This window comes from Asterias amurensis, chromosome 10 (genome assembly GCF_032118995.1).
Source record: "Asterias amurensis chromosome 10, ASM3211899v1".
NCBI lineage: Eukaryota > Metazoa > Echinodermata > Asteroidea > Forcipulatida > Asteriidae > Asterias > Asterias amurensis.
In genome coordinates this window covers 2,129,926-2,149,849 of record NC_092657.1, presented here as the reverse complement: position 1 = coordinate 2,149,849, position 19,924 = coordinate 2,129,926, and the positions used below count along the sequence as shown (strand labels likewise).

The following is a 19,924-nucleotide window of genomic DNA, read 5'->3' as shown; positions in this document are numbered from 1 at the left end:
AAGGACACAAGTGTCACGGCTGGGGATTCGAACCCACACTCTGCTGATCAGAAACACCAGAGTTTGGATTCGGTGCTCTTAAACGCTCAGCCACGACACTCCCAACTGCCTGGCGTTTCGACCCCAGCAGAGTCTTTCTCTTTAGCCTTCGAGAAAGACTCTGCTAGGGTCGAAACGCAAGGCCGTTAGATTTGAATAATCTGCTTTCACACTACCAAAAACAACGAAACGAAATGCAAAGTAAAACAAAATATGATTTATTTATAAAGTATTAATAACACCCATTTTGTACAAGTACAGAGCAGCAGACACAACCCAAAATTAAAAAAAAAAAATTGCGGTTACAATTCCGACTGTGTTAAATAATCTTACTTAAATAGTTATGAAGATAATTATTGCATTTTTTCAATAACCTGTCACCTTGATAAACCTTTGGTAATGGGTCTAAACATTAAAAACAAAACAGGCCTTCACCAAATACGCTTTTTGGGACGCTTGGTGGCAGCAAATTCACCAAGGAATGTTCTCGCTAATGTGCGCATCCTCGCTGAGAACTACGTTAATTACATGGTGAGTCTGCTGCCACCTAGCGCCTGAAGTCTCGCATTGAAAGCAGCAAGAAAGAAGACATTAATGCATTCTGGAAAAAATTCCGGATCAGATAATATGACCCGGATCAAGTGTGTGAGGCCTGACCCTCTCTGGATCAGTTTGACCCGAATCTGTGAATAAATTACGTACAGGTAAGGTTAAAAGTACTTCAGCAATTAAATAATAGAAAATGGAAGTTTAATTACAATACAATAATTGCAAATGAGTGTACATAATTGATACAATACAGTAATTAATACAGAAATACAATAAGAACATCTGATCTGTGTGCTGAGGCGATGACCATGGTGTCATGAGGCCAGTGTGTATGGTCAGCCTGAAGGCTTTTTCAAACTAAGTTAAGAAAACAACTTGTTCCCTGTATGCCAATATTACCAAGTCTTTTGGCCATTTCATGAAATGATTTCCTTCCAATAATGTGAGTAAACATTAGCACCTTAGTATTATGAAACTGCTATTCATAATCAACGTTCTTGAGGAAGTTTTGATTATGTCCAATACCACTCATGTGAGACTTTTGAACGCTAGGTGGCAGCAGACTGGTAAGGTCAATTTCCAAGCACAATGGATATACCCGGTAGGTCTGCTGCCACCTAGAGTCCCCAAACATCCTCAGTCTGTTCTGAAAATAATTACGGCTCCCATCCCAAGAGGAAGCTGGTAGTGTGAGACTCGTATGTTGTAAAATAAACGTTCATAAGAAAACAAAAATAAGGAGATGAAAGAATTATTAACAAACTCGGTAACAAATGAAAGGAAACAAAAGTTGTTTCTGTTAAGGTTTTCTCGTCCATACCTCACTCAAAGTGAGAGGAACGGTGTAGTTAAACAGAAAAAACTCTTCCTTGTATCGACTGACGAGTTGAGGTATAAGATCCGGTGAGATTTGTGAGTAGTACTTCTTCATTACATCTTGGGACGAGCTAAACGTATGGTGAGTCTCAGTGGATGGGTACGTCTCAAGTTTATCAATTCCAATCTTCTTAAAGATGTATTTAGCATCCTCCGTTGCTGTCTCCAGCTTTCCTATGTAATCGTAGTGAATCTCGCAAGGGTGGTACCAATCGAAGAGCGGCCTCCAATGGTAATCTCCAGTGCGGTCTTCTGGGTTCTTGACCAGCCACCGGAGAAACTCCTCAAACGTTGGCCTCCCGCTGGCTATCTGAGCCCTGGTGGCGCCCTTCCGGAAAGCCTGGATGATTTCTGAGCCGATTGGTTTGTAGTACGGGAAATGACGCAGCTCTACGTACTTGTCTCTGTACCCGGATAAAAGCCTAGCGAAGGGCTCCCGTACGAAGAGAACTTTAGTGTAGTTTTGTAGATCATATAGGAACCTCCCATTATCGTATTCCCTGATAGAGTAATCCCCAAAAGGCTGGGATTTTTTGAAAGACGGACTGCCTTTTGTGTAAAGTGACCTAATGACCTGTCGCCAGCTGAAGGACCCAACTTTAAGCACTCGGCAGATCATGAATTTGAAATCGTCATTTGCGTACGCGTGCTCGTAAAACGTCTTCCACGAGAGAATTTTTTCCCGGTCTTTTTGGAAGTCCAAAAGCGATAAGTTGTAAAGTTCTCTACACTGCTGGTGAATGAGGTCGTGTCGCAACTTCTGTACCGTCTCCATGCGTTGTGAGAATTCGTCTTCTGCTGACAAAGCCTTCTTTGTGACCGGTGACAGTTTCTCCTGAAATAATAATTTCAAAAGCGTTCGAAATTTACAACACGAAAAATGGAAATGATATTGGCACTAACACAAACATCATTTTACGTACAGCTTAAAGCTCGATTCATACTTCCAGTGAATTCAAATGCAATATAGATTTTGACGTCAACAAGTTGTAAGAAATAATTTACACCAATAGGGGACTTTCGGGACGCTTGGTGGAAGCAGACTTACCTGGTAAAATCACAGACAAAGGTATTATAACGTCTGTGGGTAAAATCCATTGATCTCCATTATACTGACTGGATAGGACATTGCGCTATGCTGCGTGCATAAACACGCGGCCCAACAATGGCGGCGCAATTCCTTCAAACGGGTAAATTAATGTGCACTTGGTCGGGTTTGAGTCTGTCAGTTGAAGTTGTAAATTGAGAATAGAAATGTGGGGAAAACATGACGATCGATAGTTTGAAGTATGAAAAAGTTTCTGAGTGAAATGCAATAAAGCAAACTAACTTTACATTTGTTTCTATCAAATGCCCTATTAGTATTATGATAATGATATTTAAATTTCTAAACAAACACTCGGCCGAGAAACTGTTTTGGGATTCAGGTACATGTTTTTTTTTATTCTTTCAGTTCATTGAGAAAATGGCAATAAACCATATAAAGACAAAACAAGAGTCGCTCCTACAATAAACAATTCGAGTAGGCACTAGAGTGAGAACTACATACTCGCTAAAATCGAGGGAAAAGAACAAGAAAGATGAAAACAAAATACAATGTGATAAGTGAGAGTTGACTCCATTAACAAATTTAAACTTTTTATTGTTAAGCTTTTATTCATCATGTTATTTTGGTCACAAATAACGAAGTCGGCTATTTCCGAGATGACTGATCCTCTCAACGAACTTGTATCGTCTGTACATAATTCGCATATACTTGTCGCTTTCCCGAACCTTTTAATTATTGATGCTATGACAAACATCTGTTGAAATCCGGGCTTCCCGTCCTCGTCGATTCCAGACAACCATCTGTAACGGAGCGAAAACAAAAATAGTATTGCTCTGTAAAAATAACAAATACTTGGCCTATAATAATTATTTTATGAAAGATAGTTTAAATTTCCGGCTTATATTTGTAACGTTAGACATAATAATAATAATATGAATCGCTAAAAAAATGCAAAGGCCTACCTACTTATGGAAAGACAATCCCTTTGCCGACTCAGTTTTCCCTCCTCCAGTGATTGACAGCCGCGCACGACTTCACCATCAGCATTTTTAGTTTGTTTGATCCGATTCCAATTGTATTTATCCCCAAATGACAATTAAAAGGACGAAAACTTATCTCTGCTTGCAGCAACTCCGTTTAAAAGTGTACAGCGCATTTCGTGTGACGAACGGTCTTCACCCGTTTGAAAAAATACGCGCGCGGCCTGCGTTTAGACGCGATGTCCTATCCAGTCAGTATAATAGACCTTTTCGCAAATACCGGGGCGCGCGCGTAACGCTTGGAATTAGGTGCATTGTGGTCTAGCTGGTAGCAAAATTTGATCCATATCTATCCCACAATGCACCTCATTCAACAGTCTGCGCTTGCGCATTGGTATTTGCGATAAGGTCTATGGAGATCAATGGTAAAATCCATTGTTCTCGGTAATATGCGCATGCTCAGAACTATGCAAACAATTGATTTTACCTGGTAAGTCTGCTGCCACCTAGCGCCCCAAAAGTCCCCTATTGACTTGTGTGCTGCACTCTTGTGAAACATTCGTTGAGAAAACAGCCCTGTGACGTTTGCATTCGCAAGAAGTATGAAATGGGGCTTTCGGCCATAATTATATGCGTGTACGTTTTTGAAAGGGAAAAGCCACCAAGGCATTTTCTCCTTTGTAAATGGCACCCTATGAGGAAATTGTACATTACTACGGGAGCATTTGAAGGGCTCCAAGGCAATGACTAAAGGGCATGGAGGCAATTAGGGCGATTCACAACGCGGTGCGCCCTCAAGCGGCGAGCATGCAGGGAGTGGCTATTTTTCACTTTTCGGTCGACAAAAAAATTATTCCAAAATGGCGGCTAGTCATGCTAATACTGGCTCTAAGGCAAGGACTAATGCCTTGGGGCATGGAGACAATTGCCTTTGTTGCCTTTCTGTGGTAATTGCCTTGGATCGGTCGAGTTGGTCTTTGAAAAGCGTTTGTAACCGTTTGTTATAAAATGCATTATGATTTAGAAAAATATATTAAAAGTAGAATAAAATGATCCACATGCACAAGTATCACTCGAAATTGCGTGGTTTTTTCTTTTACCTCGTCGACTAACACGGTTGGCCATTTATGTGAGTCAAATTTTTGACTCCCATGTTCGCAAAGTAAAATGAAACCACGCAATTTTGTGGATTATTATATACTACTTTAAAAAAAATCTTTTTCACCATGTGCATTTTATATAAACGGTTAAAAACACTTTTCACAGACCAACTCGACCGATCCATGCCCAAGGCAACGTGTTCCTTTAATGCTAGAAGCGTTCATCAAACTCGCCGAACAAAGTGCACTAAATCGCCGTTCAAGGTTATTTTATACTATTGTTAGGTGGCAAAAGAGCCGCAGATGGAGTTTACATGTTGGGTGATCAACCGAACATGAAATAACAAACCTGTGCCAAAATGTGGGCGTAATTCTTTGTGTGACTGAATCAGGAGAAAGTATTGACAAAGAATGGCACATTATTTTTCAATTGTCCTCAATTTTGGCTATCATGCTCTAGAAAACTATCTAAAAAGATGTGATTTCTACGGATCACATGTTTTTAGATAGTTTTCTTGAACATGACTCCAAGATTCCACAGACAGAAATGTTTCTGGTGTGACTTTCACAATCAGTGAGCTGGCAGACTAAAATTAAATAGTGATATATTTTTTACCCTCACACCAATTCTCTTTACCGATCACTTTTTAGACTTTTACCATAGAGTTTTGTTTAGGAATTTTGTGAATTTGTTTTTATATTACTTTCAATGTAAATCTTTGTATGTTAAACCACCAAGAAATCTCAGTGAAGTGCAGAATTTAGCTGAAATTCAAGGAGCTATTTCTCTTTCAATATGCTTTTAGAATTACATTCCCTAAAACATCTTGAAAAAAATTCCTCATACTATTTAGAGAGATGCCCTCCATCCAAGCCCAGACAAAATTTCAATGACAAACATGTGTATTTCACTCCATTTTAAAGGAACACGTTGCCTTGGATCGGACGAGTTGGTCTATAAAAAGGGTTTGTAACCGGTTTTTTACACAATGCATATGGTTGGAAAGATGTTTTAAAAGTAGAATACAATGATCCACACAAGTTTGCCTCGAAATTGCTTGGTTTTCTTTTTACTGTGCGAACTAACACGGTCGGCCATTTATGGGAGTCAAAAATTTGACTCCCATAAATGGCGGACCGTGTTAGTCGACGAGGTAAAAGGAAAACCGTGCAATTTCGAGGCATGTTTGTGTGGATCATTGTATTCTACTTTTACAACATCTTTCTACCCATATATGCATTTTATAAAAAACGGTTACAAACGCTTTTCAAAGACCAACTCGACCTATCCAAGGCAACGTGTTCCTTTAAGCATTCAAATCTTTATAGTGTTAAAGGAATTTGCCTTCCTCTATGAATGTACCGTTTGAAGGCCACGTTAGTACGCTTATGGGTGACCTAAACAAAAAATGTGAACTCGCATGCGCAGTGACCCTTGACACTCGGCAGTCTAATCACAACGTGCTTGGTCAATAAACTGCGAACCATATGTTTTTTGATAAACTGTCACATCCATCTGTTATCGATCGTGTTTAACCTGTGACCTTGGCCATGAGTGATGGTCATGAACATGGCATCTCCAAGAACTCTATTTCACCCTTGTGGTTTTTTTTCTTCTCCTTTATGTTTGTATCTCATTGAAAAGACATCTCCACCATGGCCTTACATTCCACATTGATAAAAGGCAGTGAAATAAGAAGAATTCACAAGACTTCTACGTGACTTCTACGTAATACTCGGCAATGTCCGTAAGTCAGGATATAGACCTTTCTTTTGCAATGTCACAGCCCGAATTTTTGCCAACCCAGATTGGAAAACTATGGAAAGCCGTAAGTGCAAATTAAGAAAAGATCGCTATTTTTGGTAACAATGTAACCAAATTTGTTGATTTTGTTAAAAACAAAACAAATAATTATGAGAGGTATTTTATTGAATTGAATGTTTGCAGAAAATGCTGAATTTGGTTAAAACATTTGTTTTTAAGATTTAGTGTTTTTACTAACATTCGGCCGACCATGCCAACCAAGGCGGTTTGTTTATCAACAAAAGAAAGGTCTATAACGCCAAGGAAAAAAACGAAATGTGCATGCGCAGTGTGGGCGCCTGTGCCACTTAAATGAATTTACAAGGTGCAAGAAAACAGGGGTCCATACAATTATGGATTACATGTGACTGCCACTACAACTTCCTTAAACACCTCGTATGTTGGTGAGGATATTCAAAGGTGCTTCCAGGAAGGGTGTTCCACCAGGCGACCGCACGAGGAAAGAAGGAGTACTTATAGAGCATGATACGGGAGACAATGGGTTGGTACTTATTATGGGTGGTAAGATCTCAAGGATGGCTATAATTTAGCAAGGGTCCCATGCTAAATTGTAGCAAGGTTGTAAACTTTACAGAATGTACCTCGTGTGAAAATAAAAAAAACAATTCAAGTGTCGAAGGTATAGCTGGACAAAATGTTGACTTGGCCAAGGTATTTCACCTGGTATTTTGGCCAGCGGACCCCTGTTCCAATACACACTGATTATCGGTGGCTAATACAGGTACGCCGTCACTCACATAGTCTTCGAGGCTCGTGATTACGCAAGGTATCTGCTGTTGAACCCACGTACATTTACCTTTGACCTCGTATCATATCACATGGCTTTCATGGTTCTTGAGATTCGCAGTTAAGTTCGACGTACATGTGTATACATTAAAGCCAATACCTGTAACAGAGGACCAGTCTAAAGCACATCTTACCGTGACATGCTCTGGAAGAAACGGTGCTGGCCGTTGAGTAGGCGTCTTTCGAGTTGTATTATAAGACTTCTCAAGTGGGGAGCCAGTCATTATCATGTTGGATGGTAAGACAAACCTCTGTGCTTGGAGACTACGTGGCACATCGGCCATGCGGAAAGGCTTCCATAGTTCAGCCGTGTCTAAAAATGACCAAGAGTGAGAAGAAAAATATGGGCTACTTAAACAATGAGCAGCATGAAACTAGGAACAACCTGGAAATGTTTTGAGCTGTTGAATATCTCATTGAATATGATGAATTTACAGATTTACCATTATTGACCATAAACACGGACTCGGTAAGAACATAGAGAAAGGACAAGAATAACTGCAGCTGTTGAGAATAAACATTTTGAGACAAGATTCCCTCTCGAAGTTATATGACCTGATTTCCACCTCAACATGTTTGAATAAATGTTAGAAACCACTTTGAAATCGTTTCTCAGATTTCTAATGATTTGTGTGTCCGTTCGCAATTCCAGCTGTTACTTGCTGTCCCATCGCTAAGCCACCTATCGTCTGATAAGCTTGGGGCGGGAAGGTCAATGAGGGGCATAAGTTCACTCAAAAATCAGAGTCAACTTTGCAGAAAACAACCAAATTAATGTACTTTGTATGGACTATGTTTACGCAAGGTTAAAGGCAGTGGACACAATTGGTTATTAATACTCAAAATAATTATTGGCATAAAACCTTACTTGGCGACGAGTAATGGGGAGAGGTTGATGGTTTAAAACATTGTGAGAAACGGCTCCCTCTGAAGTGCCATAGTTTTCGAGAAAGAGGTAATTTCCCACGCACGAATTTGATTTCGAGACTTCAGATTTAGAACTTGAGGTCTCGAAATCAACCATCTAAACGCACGCAACTTCGTGTGACAAGGGTTATTTTTCTTGCATTATTATCTCACAAATTCGATGACCGCTTGAGCTCAAATTTTCACTAGTTTATTATTTTATGCATATATTTAGATACATCAACTGTGAAGGCTAGTCTTTGACAATTACCAATAGTGTCCAATGCCTTTAACGGTAGTAGTTCAAGTAGCCTGAAGTGCATTGTTGATAAACGAGCCGAACACACTGTCAGACCATGGAGTTTCCGTCCTCCATGGTGCAAACCAAAACTCAAAAACAAGACGTCATCTGCAGTCATGGATAGTTTCGTGTGTAAAATATTGAATTAAAATGTGAACACCCTTCTTTTTGTTATATCGTTTCTTTGCGCAGGAATGATGTTGTGTATTTATTTCACTGTGTAAGCAACTAATGACATGGACATCCATGGGGGCGTATCCCACCCCCTAATAACAATAAATAATTAATAATAATAATAATATCGAAGTCTTATATAGCGCACGTATCTACCAAACAAGGTACTCAAGGCGCTGAGTATATACAAACTTTCAGAATGATAGGTAATTGCAGATATGAATTTTGAAACCCAATTATTAAAGACACTGGACACTATTGGTAATTCTGGTCAAAGACCAGTCTTCTAACTTGGTGTATCTCAACATGCATAAAAAACACACCTTAGAAAATTTGAGCTCAATTGGTCGTCGAAGTTGCGAGATAACAATGAAAGAAAAAAACAATTGTCACACGAAGTTGTGTGCGTTTAGATGGTTGATTTCGAGACCTCATAATTCTAAAACCTGAGGTCTCGAAATCAAATTCGTGGAAAATAACTTCTTTCTCGAAAACTATGTCACTTCAGAGGGAGCCGTTTCTCACAGTGTTTTATACCATCAACAGCTCCCCATTACTCGTTACCAAGTAAGGTTTTATGCTATTAATTATTTTGAGTAATAACCAATGTCCACTGCCTTTAAGCACCTTATAAGGGTTTACAATGTGATACGGCGCATACAGCAGCCACGTGGTCTCCCCTTCAAGTCGCTTGAGATAGCGTCTCTACGAAGCTGTCAAAGCCACGACGACCTTGACGAAAGGCTACAACACCTCAAAAAAGAAATCCCAAAGAATGTCATTAATTTCTATGCGAGACTGTGGTTTGGAGACCAATGACCTTGGAGCGCTCCTTCCGCAACCACACAGAGTAAACCCAGCTCCCTCCATCTCCTTGTTTCTTTCTCTACGCGCCCAGACTCTCAGACTCTAGTCACCCATGCCCAGACCGAGACTGACATAGACTTGCGGACAAGTCGTTAATGGTCTACCGCAGTGAGATAGTCGAGTTGTGGTGGTGCTCTCGCGAGATCACTGCTCTCGCGCGAACTGCTGGTTGCCGACTTCTGCTCCCAATGGGACCGTAGTCGTCAGTGAGAGCAGGGGGTCTCGCGGGGCCAGCAATCTCGCTAGAATACATCAGTAATCGTGGGGAGATTCGGAATAAAGTCGGAACGCTCTTGTGATTGCGACAGACATTTACCGACTTGTCCACAAGTCTACGTCCGAGAAGAGTCCCACAAGCATGGCCCGAGTTTGACCCCCGCGACCAGAAACGAACCCAACGACCTTCCTGCAAAGCCAGCTTCCTGCCAACAAAAGTGAGAGTGCATTGTGTCCTAGTTTTACACCGATCTTTGTTTGGTGGAACGACCGTGATAATGTACTGCGGAAATCGTAATGGGATTTGTGTCCTTATTTGGTGTTTATTTGTATATAATTAGTGAACCTTTAAGTATAGCCACCTGGAACGACCATACGACAGCCCAAAGTGATGATAATTATACTATAAAATGCAGTATGAATAAAAACTCACCAGGTTGTGTTTGGAGGGGGAAAACAGCATAAAAATTAATAATTATATGCGATAGTCATAAATCTTTTTTTATAGGTATTATGGTGGACACGTTTAGGACAAAATTGGGTTTGGGTAAATTTGTCTGTACACACCCAAACCAAACAGTGCACTCATAAAATTTACCTCTAAAAGGCTAATAAGTATGTGGTTATGTAAATAGACATATTTAATTTGTTACACCCCAAAAGTGTAATCTGAAAAGCGTTACTGCAGTAATGCTTCTCAAATTTTGTATTTAAAACAATCAAAACGTTTCCAAAAATCCATAAGGTATAGTTTGCCTTTACACCATCTTCTCAACCACTTCACAACGAACTGGGAAATCCAAGGCAACTTGTCCCACCTTGACGTCATTTCTCGCTGAAACATCTGCTTTTAGTTTCCGTGGACAAATAATCTATACTCTAATTTGCTTGTTGTAAACAATGCATTTAAAGGCAGTGGACACTATTGGTAATTGCAGTTCACAGTTGCTGTATCTCAACATATGCATAAAATAACAAACATGTGAAAATTTGAGCTCAATTTGTCATCCAACTTGCGAGATAAAAATGAAAGAAAAAACACCCTTGTCACACGAAGTTGTGTGCGTTTAGATGGTTGGTTTCGAGACCTTAAGTTCTAAATCTGAGGTTCTGAGGTCTCGAAATCAAAACTCGTGAAAATTACTTCTTTCTCGAAAACTATGGCACTTCAGAGGAAGCCGTTTTTGACAATGTTTTATACCATCAACCTCTCCCCATTGCTCGTCACCAAGAAAGGTTTTATGCTTATAAATATTTTGAGTAATTACCAATAGTGTCCACTGCCTTTAAGGAGGTGTAATCATTAATTTAACACCCCTGTGGTGTACGTGGAGGGGGAAATTTCCTTCCTCGACGGGTGGGTGTTTTATTTCGTCTTTTTTTGTTTTTTATACTCCACAGAAGGCAGCCCATGTTTTATTTCGTCTCCTGTCCCTTTGTTAGCATAAAAACCTACAGTGTGTATTCCAATTTACGAACTTTTTCCTTCGTGGATCGGACTAAACCGCTCCGGATTTTTGGCGATATATCTCAAAAACGCGACAAAAACTTTGAGTTGAAAATGCATAGGTTTTGGGGGGTTGAACAAAGAATTGACTGGATTAGAGTGCGATTCGAACCAACGACCTCTGGATTAACGTGCCAGCGCTCTACCAACTGAGCTATCTAGCCCTATATTGGCGGTGTCCCTATTTTGTCAATATCTAGGTTCGGGGATGCCGAAATTTGCATAGGTTAGTTTTATCTTCATGGTCTATCTATCTATTTACATTTAAATTATACACAATCTATTGCCTATAACTATTGCAGACATAGCAAACGATCAAACGGATCCAAAAACCAATTTGCCTTTATGACAATAATAGATTGGCCTAAGGAAACTGGGGTCGATTTCACAAAGAGTTAGGACTCGTCTTATCTCGAGCTAGGACGAGTAACTCTTCCTAACTTAGGATTAATCTTAAAGGCACCTGGAAATAGGATTTTTTTTCTTTTAAACATAAGAGTATATGTTTATTGACAATAAAACAATTTTTTGAGTAATTGTTTGTCACGATTTATATGTTAAAAAAATTAATTAAGTGACTGGGGGGGTTGACTCCGCCTACCCCATTTGTGACGTATGAAAAGGAAGACTTTGCCTCGATCAAACATAGACCCCCCTCGATGCGTAGATAAACACACATGCAAAAGTACATGTAATTCTAAGACGTGAGTTTGTACGCTGCGAAAAAGGTTTTTTTCTGGCGTTTTCCGGCTATGCCGACCAGGTGTATTGCTGCTGCATGCAGCAAAACAACTAAAGATGGGGTCAGTCTTCATCTGTTTCCTGCAGATCCCAAGTATAGGCGGTTGTGGGCTGCGAAAGTCAGATTAACTAGAGCAAAATGGTCCGGTCCGACGTCTTTTTCAGCGCTGCAGCGAACACTTAGAGCCGTCGTGCTTCGAATCCTGGATACACAACTCATTTGACATGACGAGAAGAGCCATTCTTAAACACGACGCCGTCCCAACAATTTTTCTAGCTAGTGGGAAGTCGAAGAAGGTATCTGAAAGACGTGACGAACTCAGAGGAGCATTTGCTAAACGTGAAAAAATTCGGGTAAGTTTGAACTTTGAGGGTATGTTTTTAGCTTTTGCCAAGTGACACGATTTTTTGTTGGTACCGCATGCGATTCACCGTGCGTGCAGGTCCTATGTGACCGTCGGCCCATTATACAGCAGCCATAGTGCGTGCGTGCAGTCTGCTCAGTGGCCGTTTTTCTATAATAATACGTAGGCAGACCCACATCTTACAACCCATTTGGTCACTAAAAAGTCGCATAGTTAAATAAAAATAGCAGCAATAGCTTTTGTAAAAACCACTAGGCGTTCAACATGTTCAAGTTTCAATGTACGTATGTGTGTAAAATCGTGTCTAAATTTGTTTTGATGTGCCATGTTCCCAGACGTAATGCACGGGGGCCCCGACTACAAATTTTCTCTCAAAATATCGCGCCTTGAAATACGTCACGAACAGCGCCCTCTCGGGTCGGGGCCTACTCGTAAATTTGTAAATACAATCAAAACTAAGATTTTTAAACCTTAGTTAATTTTTTATTCACATTCCTCTCATAAAAACACATATTTTAGTGACAAAAGCTTTATTTAAAAAAAATACCACTTCCAGGTGACTTTAAGGTCTGCATGCTACAGTGCAGGGTTGGGACTCGTCCTAAGTCCTAAGATTAGTCTTAAGTAAGAAAGAGTTTTGTGAAATCGACGGCAGAATTTAAAACGATCAGACGGATCCAAAAACCAATTTGCCTTTATGACAATAACAGATTGGTCTAAGGAAACAGAATGGCATTCACTTTGCCATTAATGACAAAACCAGATAGCCTATAGGCACGTAAAGGGAACACAAAATTGTCAACTCGAAGTCCTTTGAGAAATGCCTGGTATGGGCAGAATGTATCAACAGTACAATGATGTCAACTGCTGACAATACATGAAACGCGTAACGGCACACAACTAAGCACATATTAATTTACACAGAGATTTGTGAATTTCAACATCAATAAAGCTGAGTGATATTAAATTCAAACCTCCGGCAGTGGACACTATTGGTAATTACTCAAAATAACTATTGGCATAAAACCTTTCTTGGTGACGAGTAATGGGGAGAGGTTGATGGTATAAAACATTGTAAGAAACGGCCCCATCTGAAGTGCCATAGTTTTCCAGAATGACGTACACGAATTTGATTTCGAGACCTCAGATTTAGAACTTGAGGTCTCGAAATCAACCATCTAAACGCACACAACTTCGTGTGACAAGGGTTATTTTTCTTTCATTATTATCTCGCAACTTTGATAACCAATTGATTTGATAAAGTTAATTATTTCAGGTATGATGTAACAACATCGTCCTTCAATAATTCCTACATCTGTTGTTTATGTTTAAAACAATATTACTTATTAAAATAAGTTAATTATTTCAGGCATGATGTAACAAACGTCCTTCACTAATTCCTACATCTGCTGTTTATGTTTAAAAAATGTTTTAATTCTGTGTCATATAAAAAACAAAAGCCGTCCCCCCCCCCTAAAAAAAATACAAACTGCGGAGAACACCCAAGTGAAAATAATACACAATACACGAACTACATGTATATAAAACGTCATCGCAAAATTAGCGGTTAGCTTGGTAGGGTTCGGACCTACAACCTTGTGGTTGCAAGTCCTGCAGTCTAACCACCAGACCACGGTTAGCTTGGTAAGATTCGAACCAACAACCTTGTGGTTGCAAGTCCTGCAGTCTAACCACCAGACCACAGTTAGCTTGGTAGGATTCGAACCTACAACCTTGTGATTGCAAGTCCTGCAGTCTATAATCACTTGATCACAGTTTGCTTGGTAGGATTCGAACCTACAACCTTGTGATTGCAAGTCCAGCAGTCTAACCACTGAAACATGTAGCTTGGTAGGATTTGAACCCACAACCTTGTGATTGCAAGTCCAGCAGTCTAACCACTGAAACAGTTAGCTTGGTAGGATTCAAACCCACAACCTTGTGATTGCAAGTCCAGCAGTCTAACCACTGAACCACAGTTAGCTTGGTAGGATTCCAACCCACAACCTTGTGATTGCAAGTCCTGCAGTCTAACCACTGAACCACAGTTAGCTTGGCAGGGTTCCAACCCACAACCTTGTGATTGCAAGTCCTGCAGTCTAACCACTGAACCACAGTTAGCTTGGCAGGGTTCCAACCCACAACCTTGTGATTGCAAGTCCTGCAGGCTAACCACTGAACCACAGTTAGTTCGGCAGGATTCAAACCCACAACCTTGTGGTTGCAAGTCCTGCAGTCTAACCACTGGACCACAGTTAGCTTGGGGGATTCGGACCCACAACCTTGTGATTGCAAGTCCTCCAGTCATACCAATGAACCACAGTAAGCTTGGTAGGATTCCAACCCACAACCTTGTCACTGCAAATCCTGCAGGCTAACCACTGGACCACAGTTAGCTTGGCAGGATTCAAACCCACAACCTTGTGGTTGCAAGTCCTGCAGTCTAACCACTGGACCACAGTTAGCTTGGGGGATTCGGACCCACAACCTTGTGATTGCAAGTCCTGCAGTCTAACCACCAGACAACAGTTATCTTGGTAGAATTAAAACCCACAACCTTGTGGTTGCAAGTCCTGCAGTCTAACCACTGGACCACAGTTAGCTTGGTAGGATTCAAACCCACAATCTTGTAATTGCAAGTCCTGCAGTCTAACCACTGAACCACAGTTAGCTTGGCAGGGTTCCAACCCACAACCTTGTGATTGCAAGTCCTGCAGTCTAACCACTGAACCACAGTTAGCTTGGCAGGGTTCCAACCCACAACCTTGTGATTGCAAGTCCTGCAGGCTAACCACTGAACCACAGTTAGTTCGGCAGGATTCAAACCCACAACCTTGTGGTTGCAAGTCCTGCAGTCTAACCACTGGACCACAGTTAGCTTGGGGGATTCGGACCCACAACCTTGTGATTGCAAGTCCTCCAGTCATACCAATGAACCACAGTAAGCTTGGTAGGATTCCAACCCACAACCTTGTCACTGCAAATCCTGCAGGCTAACCACTGGACCACAGTTAGCTTGGCAGGATTCAAACCCACAACCTTGTGGTTGCAAGTCCTGCAGTCTAACCACCAGACAACAGTTATCTTGGTAGAATTAAAACCCACAACCTTGTGGTTGCAAGTCCTGACGGTTAGCTTGGTAGGATTCGAACCCACAACCTTGTGGTTGCAATTCCTTGACTCTAACCACTTGACCACAGTTGACCATGCTTACCTGCGTATTTGTCTAAACGGCGTCTCCACAGAGTCGTCACATCAACAATAATAAATAGGGCAATACTTAAGACAACGACCACGCCGAGTGCCAGTTTCCGCCGTACCTTCATGACGATTCTTGTATAAACTGAAAATGAGAACCAAATGCCAAAAAAAATGTTATTATTGTTTTCAATTTTAAGAATCGTTACCAAACGTATACCTCCCCATTGCAGGCACAGGAGTGGATTTCGCATAAAAAATTAAATAGTTAAAGACAGTGGACACTATTGGTAATTGTCAAAGACTAGTCTTCAAAGTTGGTGTATCTTAAAATATGCATAAAATAACAAACCTGTGAAAATTTGAGCTCATCGGTCGTCGAAGTTGCGAGGAAAAAAAATGAAAGACAAAAAGACCCTTGTCACACGAAGTTGTGTGCTTTCTGATGCTTGATTTCGAGACCTCAAATTCTAAACTTGAGGTCTCGAAATCAAATTCGTGGAAAATTACTTCTTTCTCGAAAACTATGGCACTTCAGAGGGAGCCGTTTCTCACATGGTTTTAGACCATCAACTTCTCCCCATTACTCGTCACCAAGAAAGGTTCTATGCTAATAATTATTTTGAGTAATTACTAATAGTGTCCACTGCCTTTAACAACATTATTTCGAAGTGAAAATTGGATTCTCAAAATGCTTTACTCTATCGAAAGCTGCTGTACTTCTAACATAGTAAGTTGGTTTGCCATTAAATTTAATGGAGTGATTAACAAACGTGTGCCTTCCATTTTATAGTATAGTCCCTACTCACATAATGGCCTTTCTAATGAGAAATGGGCAGTTCTACGTCCCAGTATTGAATTTGAAATATCCCTTGCACTGTCTCTTTATTTATTATTAGGAGACTGTATACGATTATGCAAATGAGCCCCAATGGAGTCTGCATACGTCCGTAATCGTAGTTTTGTTTTTATTGGGTTAAGACTATTAAAGGTACTGGACACTATTGGTAGTTACTCAAAATAAATGTTAGCAAACTTGGTAACGAGCAATGGAGAACTGTTGATAATATAAAACATTGTGATAAAACGGCTCCCTCTGAAGTCACGTAGTTTTTGAGAAAGAGGTAAGGTTATTTTGCATAATTAAAGACTTCTCATCTGAAGCATTTTATTATGTATCTGAAAGCACACAAAGTAATGCAACAAATGTGTTTTTCTAAACCATTATTCTCTTGCAAATTCGATGACTAATTGAGTAAAACACACCAAGTGAGAATACTGGTCGTTAACAATAACCAATTTGTCCAGTGCCTTTAAAGACACTGGACACCATGGTAAATTGTCAAAGATCAGTCTTCTCACTTGGTGGATCCATGCCTCCATGGTGGATCTCAACATATGCATAAAATAACAAACCTGTGAAAATAATATGAGCTCAATTGGGCGTCGAAGTTTCGAGATAATAACGAAAGAAAAAACACGAAGTTGTGTGCTTTCAGATGCTTGATTTCGAGATCCAGGAATCTAGTTCTGAGGTCTCGAAATCTAATTATTCAAAACACGAAGTAGTGTGCTTTCAGATGCTTGATTTCGAGACCTAAAAAATCCAATTCTGAGGTCTCGAAATCTAATTCGTGGAAATTTACTTCTTTTTTGCAAACTACGTCACTTCAGAGGAAGCCGTTTCTCACAATGTTTTATTCTCTCTCCCATTACTTGTTAACAAGTAATGTTTTATGCTAATAATTGTTTTGAGTAATTACCAAATAGTGTCCACTGCCTGTAAGACTTTTACAAAGCAAACATCGTATCCCAGCAGGGGCTGTACTATTTGCAAGGTATAGGCCTACCGCTAAATTAATCACAGATTAAAAGTTGCAAGACGAAAAAAATAATAACAATAATTCTCAAGGCTAAAATAATACATTAGAGATTAGAGATCAAAATATAATCAAGGATATGTAATAATAATAATACATAATAGCAAAAAAAAATAACACAGGAAAAAAATAAGACCAAGCAGTAAAGTTATCGATTGAGTATTTTTATTATTAATAAACTAGGGAGTGAGTGCAGCTGTTTTTGTACTGCAACTTGTCCTGTATTATGGATTTGTAGGGAGGTTCTGAGTTATTTCTCCACAAATTAACGACAATAAAAACATACTTCCTGTAAAAAGCCTTGAGAGATGTTGATATAATAAAACATTGTTTGATCGACCCCTCTTTAGGGTAATATAGCTTTAGAGAAAGATATATATTTTTTTGAATCCAAGAAAGGCTTTAAAGACCTTGCTTGGCATCTGAAAGGACACAATTCTTGGGGGATCATGTTTTTTGTTTTGTTATTTTCTTGAAACTTTGATGACCAACTGAGCCTCAGTTTTTAACAGATTTGTAATTATTTATTCTTTAAGTTATTTGTGATCTCCCTCTGAAGTGTTTAAGTTAGGCCTATATGGAAAACCTTCAAAAATAATAATATGTATTAACGAACAAACAGATTACAGATTACATAACATTACATAAGAACAAATTTGACTTGCTGAAATTGTGCATGGATTTGTTTTAAACTATTTTTATCTCGACTCACATACTCGAATTTTATAAGTCCAATAATGTTCACGGGTTTGTTAATTCATGTATAATTATTTGATGTTCACACAAAACATGAACACTGTTTGTGACTATATTTGTCGGCTCTGCCAATCCCGTTTAAAGGCAGTGGACACTATTGGTACTCAAAATAATTATTAGCATAAAACCTTTCTTGATTAAGAGTATAGAAACGGCTCCATCTGAAGTCCCATAGTTTTCGAGAATGAAGTAATTTTTCACGAATTTGATTGCGAGACCTCAGATTTAGAACTTGAGGTCTCAAAATCAACCATCTAAACGCACACAACTTCGGGTGACAAGAGTTTTTTTTTCTTTCATTATTATCTCGCAAGTTCGATGACCAATTGAGCTCAAATTTTCACAGGTTTGTTATTTTATGCATATGTTGAGATACACCAACTGTGAAGGCTAGTCTTTGACAATTACCAATAGTGTCCACTGCCTTTATTGGAAGTCCGCTGCGCTAGCAAATCATCCACTAGGTAGATGCTCCGTATTCCGACATGTTCCGACATCCATATTTTGCTCAAACTTGCTCTGTTCAAACATAGAGCAACATTTTCAGGAAAAAAAAATCATGGTATTACTTTTAAAAACACACTGTGGTGGATGAAGACAATTTTCTTCATCCATGGTAAGGGTTTTAAGAACATCGGAATAGGATGTTAAAATAGGGATATAGGGTGCATTGCTGAATCCTCCTACCACTTCTTCATTCAGTACAAAATAAATTAGTATCAAACTTACTCAAAATGAGATATTCCTTTCGGTAAAAAAAAAAATGAGTGAATAGAGTGGTCACCGATCTGCATGCAGGATACGGAAGTCTGTCCCAAGGCGTGTAACCTTACACCGCATTAGTAGTTGACACCAACTGCCAACCATAGAGATTGCATTAACTAGGCCTATTCACAACCCCAAAACACGGCGTATCTCCATACAGGAAAGGTCCACCACACCACGGATGAAGAATGGTTCTTTCCATGTACTCACCTTATTAACCTACCAGCAAAAGTCAACTTATCCACACAACGACGGCGCCAATGATTGTTACAAAATAGCTGCAGAAATGAACTTCCATAAAATAAACTTCTGGAAAACCGGAATTTAGAAAGACCGATTTGAGAGTTGGGTCAGTTTCATTCCATTCTTGTATGGTCCTCCATGCTCTATGGTAGTAGTAACACCATTTACCGATTCAATACCATCTACCAACTCCATACTAGTCTTCGAACAAAACGTTTCTCGTTTACCTTTCACGCACAGCGCGGCGCTATCGGCGAGCTGGATGAACGGGTGTGCGTGTACCAAGACTAACTCCATCCATGTATCCATCGATGCATTATATTGAGAAAGGATTTCTCCTCAGTTCTCTAATCCCCATGGGCCCGTTGTTTGCACCCCAAACACAAAAAAGAAGTCGCGCGGAAGTGACATGGGGGACACGGCGAGTGTGCCGTGACTGCACTAGGGCATTGAGTGCTGAATTCACAGGAGGGTGTTCTCGGTTGGCGCTATAAGTAATGCACTGTTGCCTACTGTAGCATCTAATCTGCACAGACTAATAGTGTATGGTGTAATAGACTTTGGTCGCAATGGAATTAATATGAACCAACCTTGCTCCAGATCTAGCTGCTCTTTGGAACCATGAAACAAACTTTCTATGAGGGGTAGACCATGGTATTTGAAAGCTTCGGAATAAGCTGAGTTATTTTTTTAACTGAATATGACGATACCGTTACCCAATGGAAGTAGCAACAAACTTTTAAAGGAACACGTTGCCTTGGATCGGACGAGTTGGTCAAAACAAAAGCGTTTGTAACCGTTT

At 39.9% G+C, this 19,924-nt stretch overlaps 1 protein-coding gene across 1 annotated transcript; it reads right to left on the bottom strand.

The window, feature by feature from the left end:
- Window positions 1–236: 236 nt before the first annotated feature.
- On the bottom strand, window positions 237–19,894 carry LOC139943198 (carbohydrate sulfotransferase 11-like). Its single transcript, XM_071940016.1, has 4 exons — window positions 19,090–19,894; window positions 15,495–15,623; window positions 7,338–7,516; window positions 237–2,299 (listed from the first exon to the last, which is right to left on the bottom strand). The coding sequence occupies exons 2-4, from the start codon at window positions 15,604–15,606 to the stop codon at window positions 1,388–1,390; spliced, it is 1,203 nt and encodes a 400-aa protein (XP_071796117.1). The 5' UTR covers window positions 15,607–15,623; window positions 19,090–19,894; the 3' UTR covers window positions 237–1,387.
- Between the last annotated feature and the right edge of the window lie 30 nt (window positions 19,895–19,924).

What these genes read in the sequence shown, in the direction of transcription:
- LOC139943198 (XM_071940016.1), bottom strand. Translation starts at nt 15,606, where the DNA reads ATGAAGGTACGGCGGAAACTGGCACTCGGCGTGGTCGTTGTCTTAAGT. An exon ending in CCGTTTAGACAAATACGCAG is followed by an intron (nt 7,517 to 15,494) that starts GTAAGCATGGTC and finishes GGTCATTTTTAG; the next exon opens with ACACGGCTGAACTATGGAAG. An exon ending in TTCTTCCAGAGCATGTCACG is followed by an intron (nt 2,300 to 7,337) that starts GTAAGATGTGCT and finishes TTATTATTTCAG; the next exon opens with GAGAAACTGTCACCGGTCAC.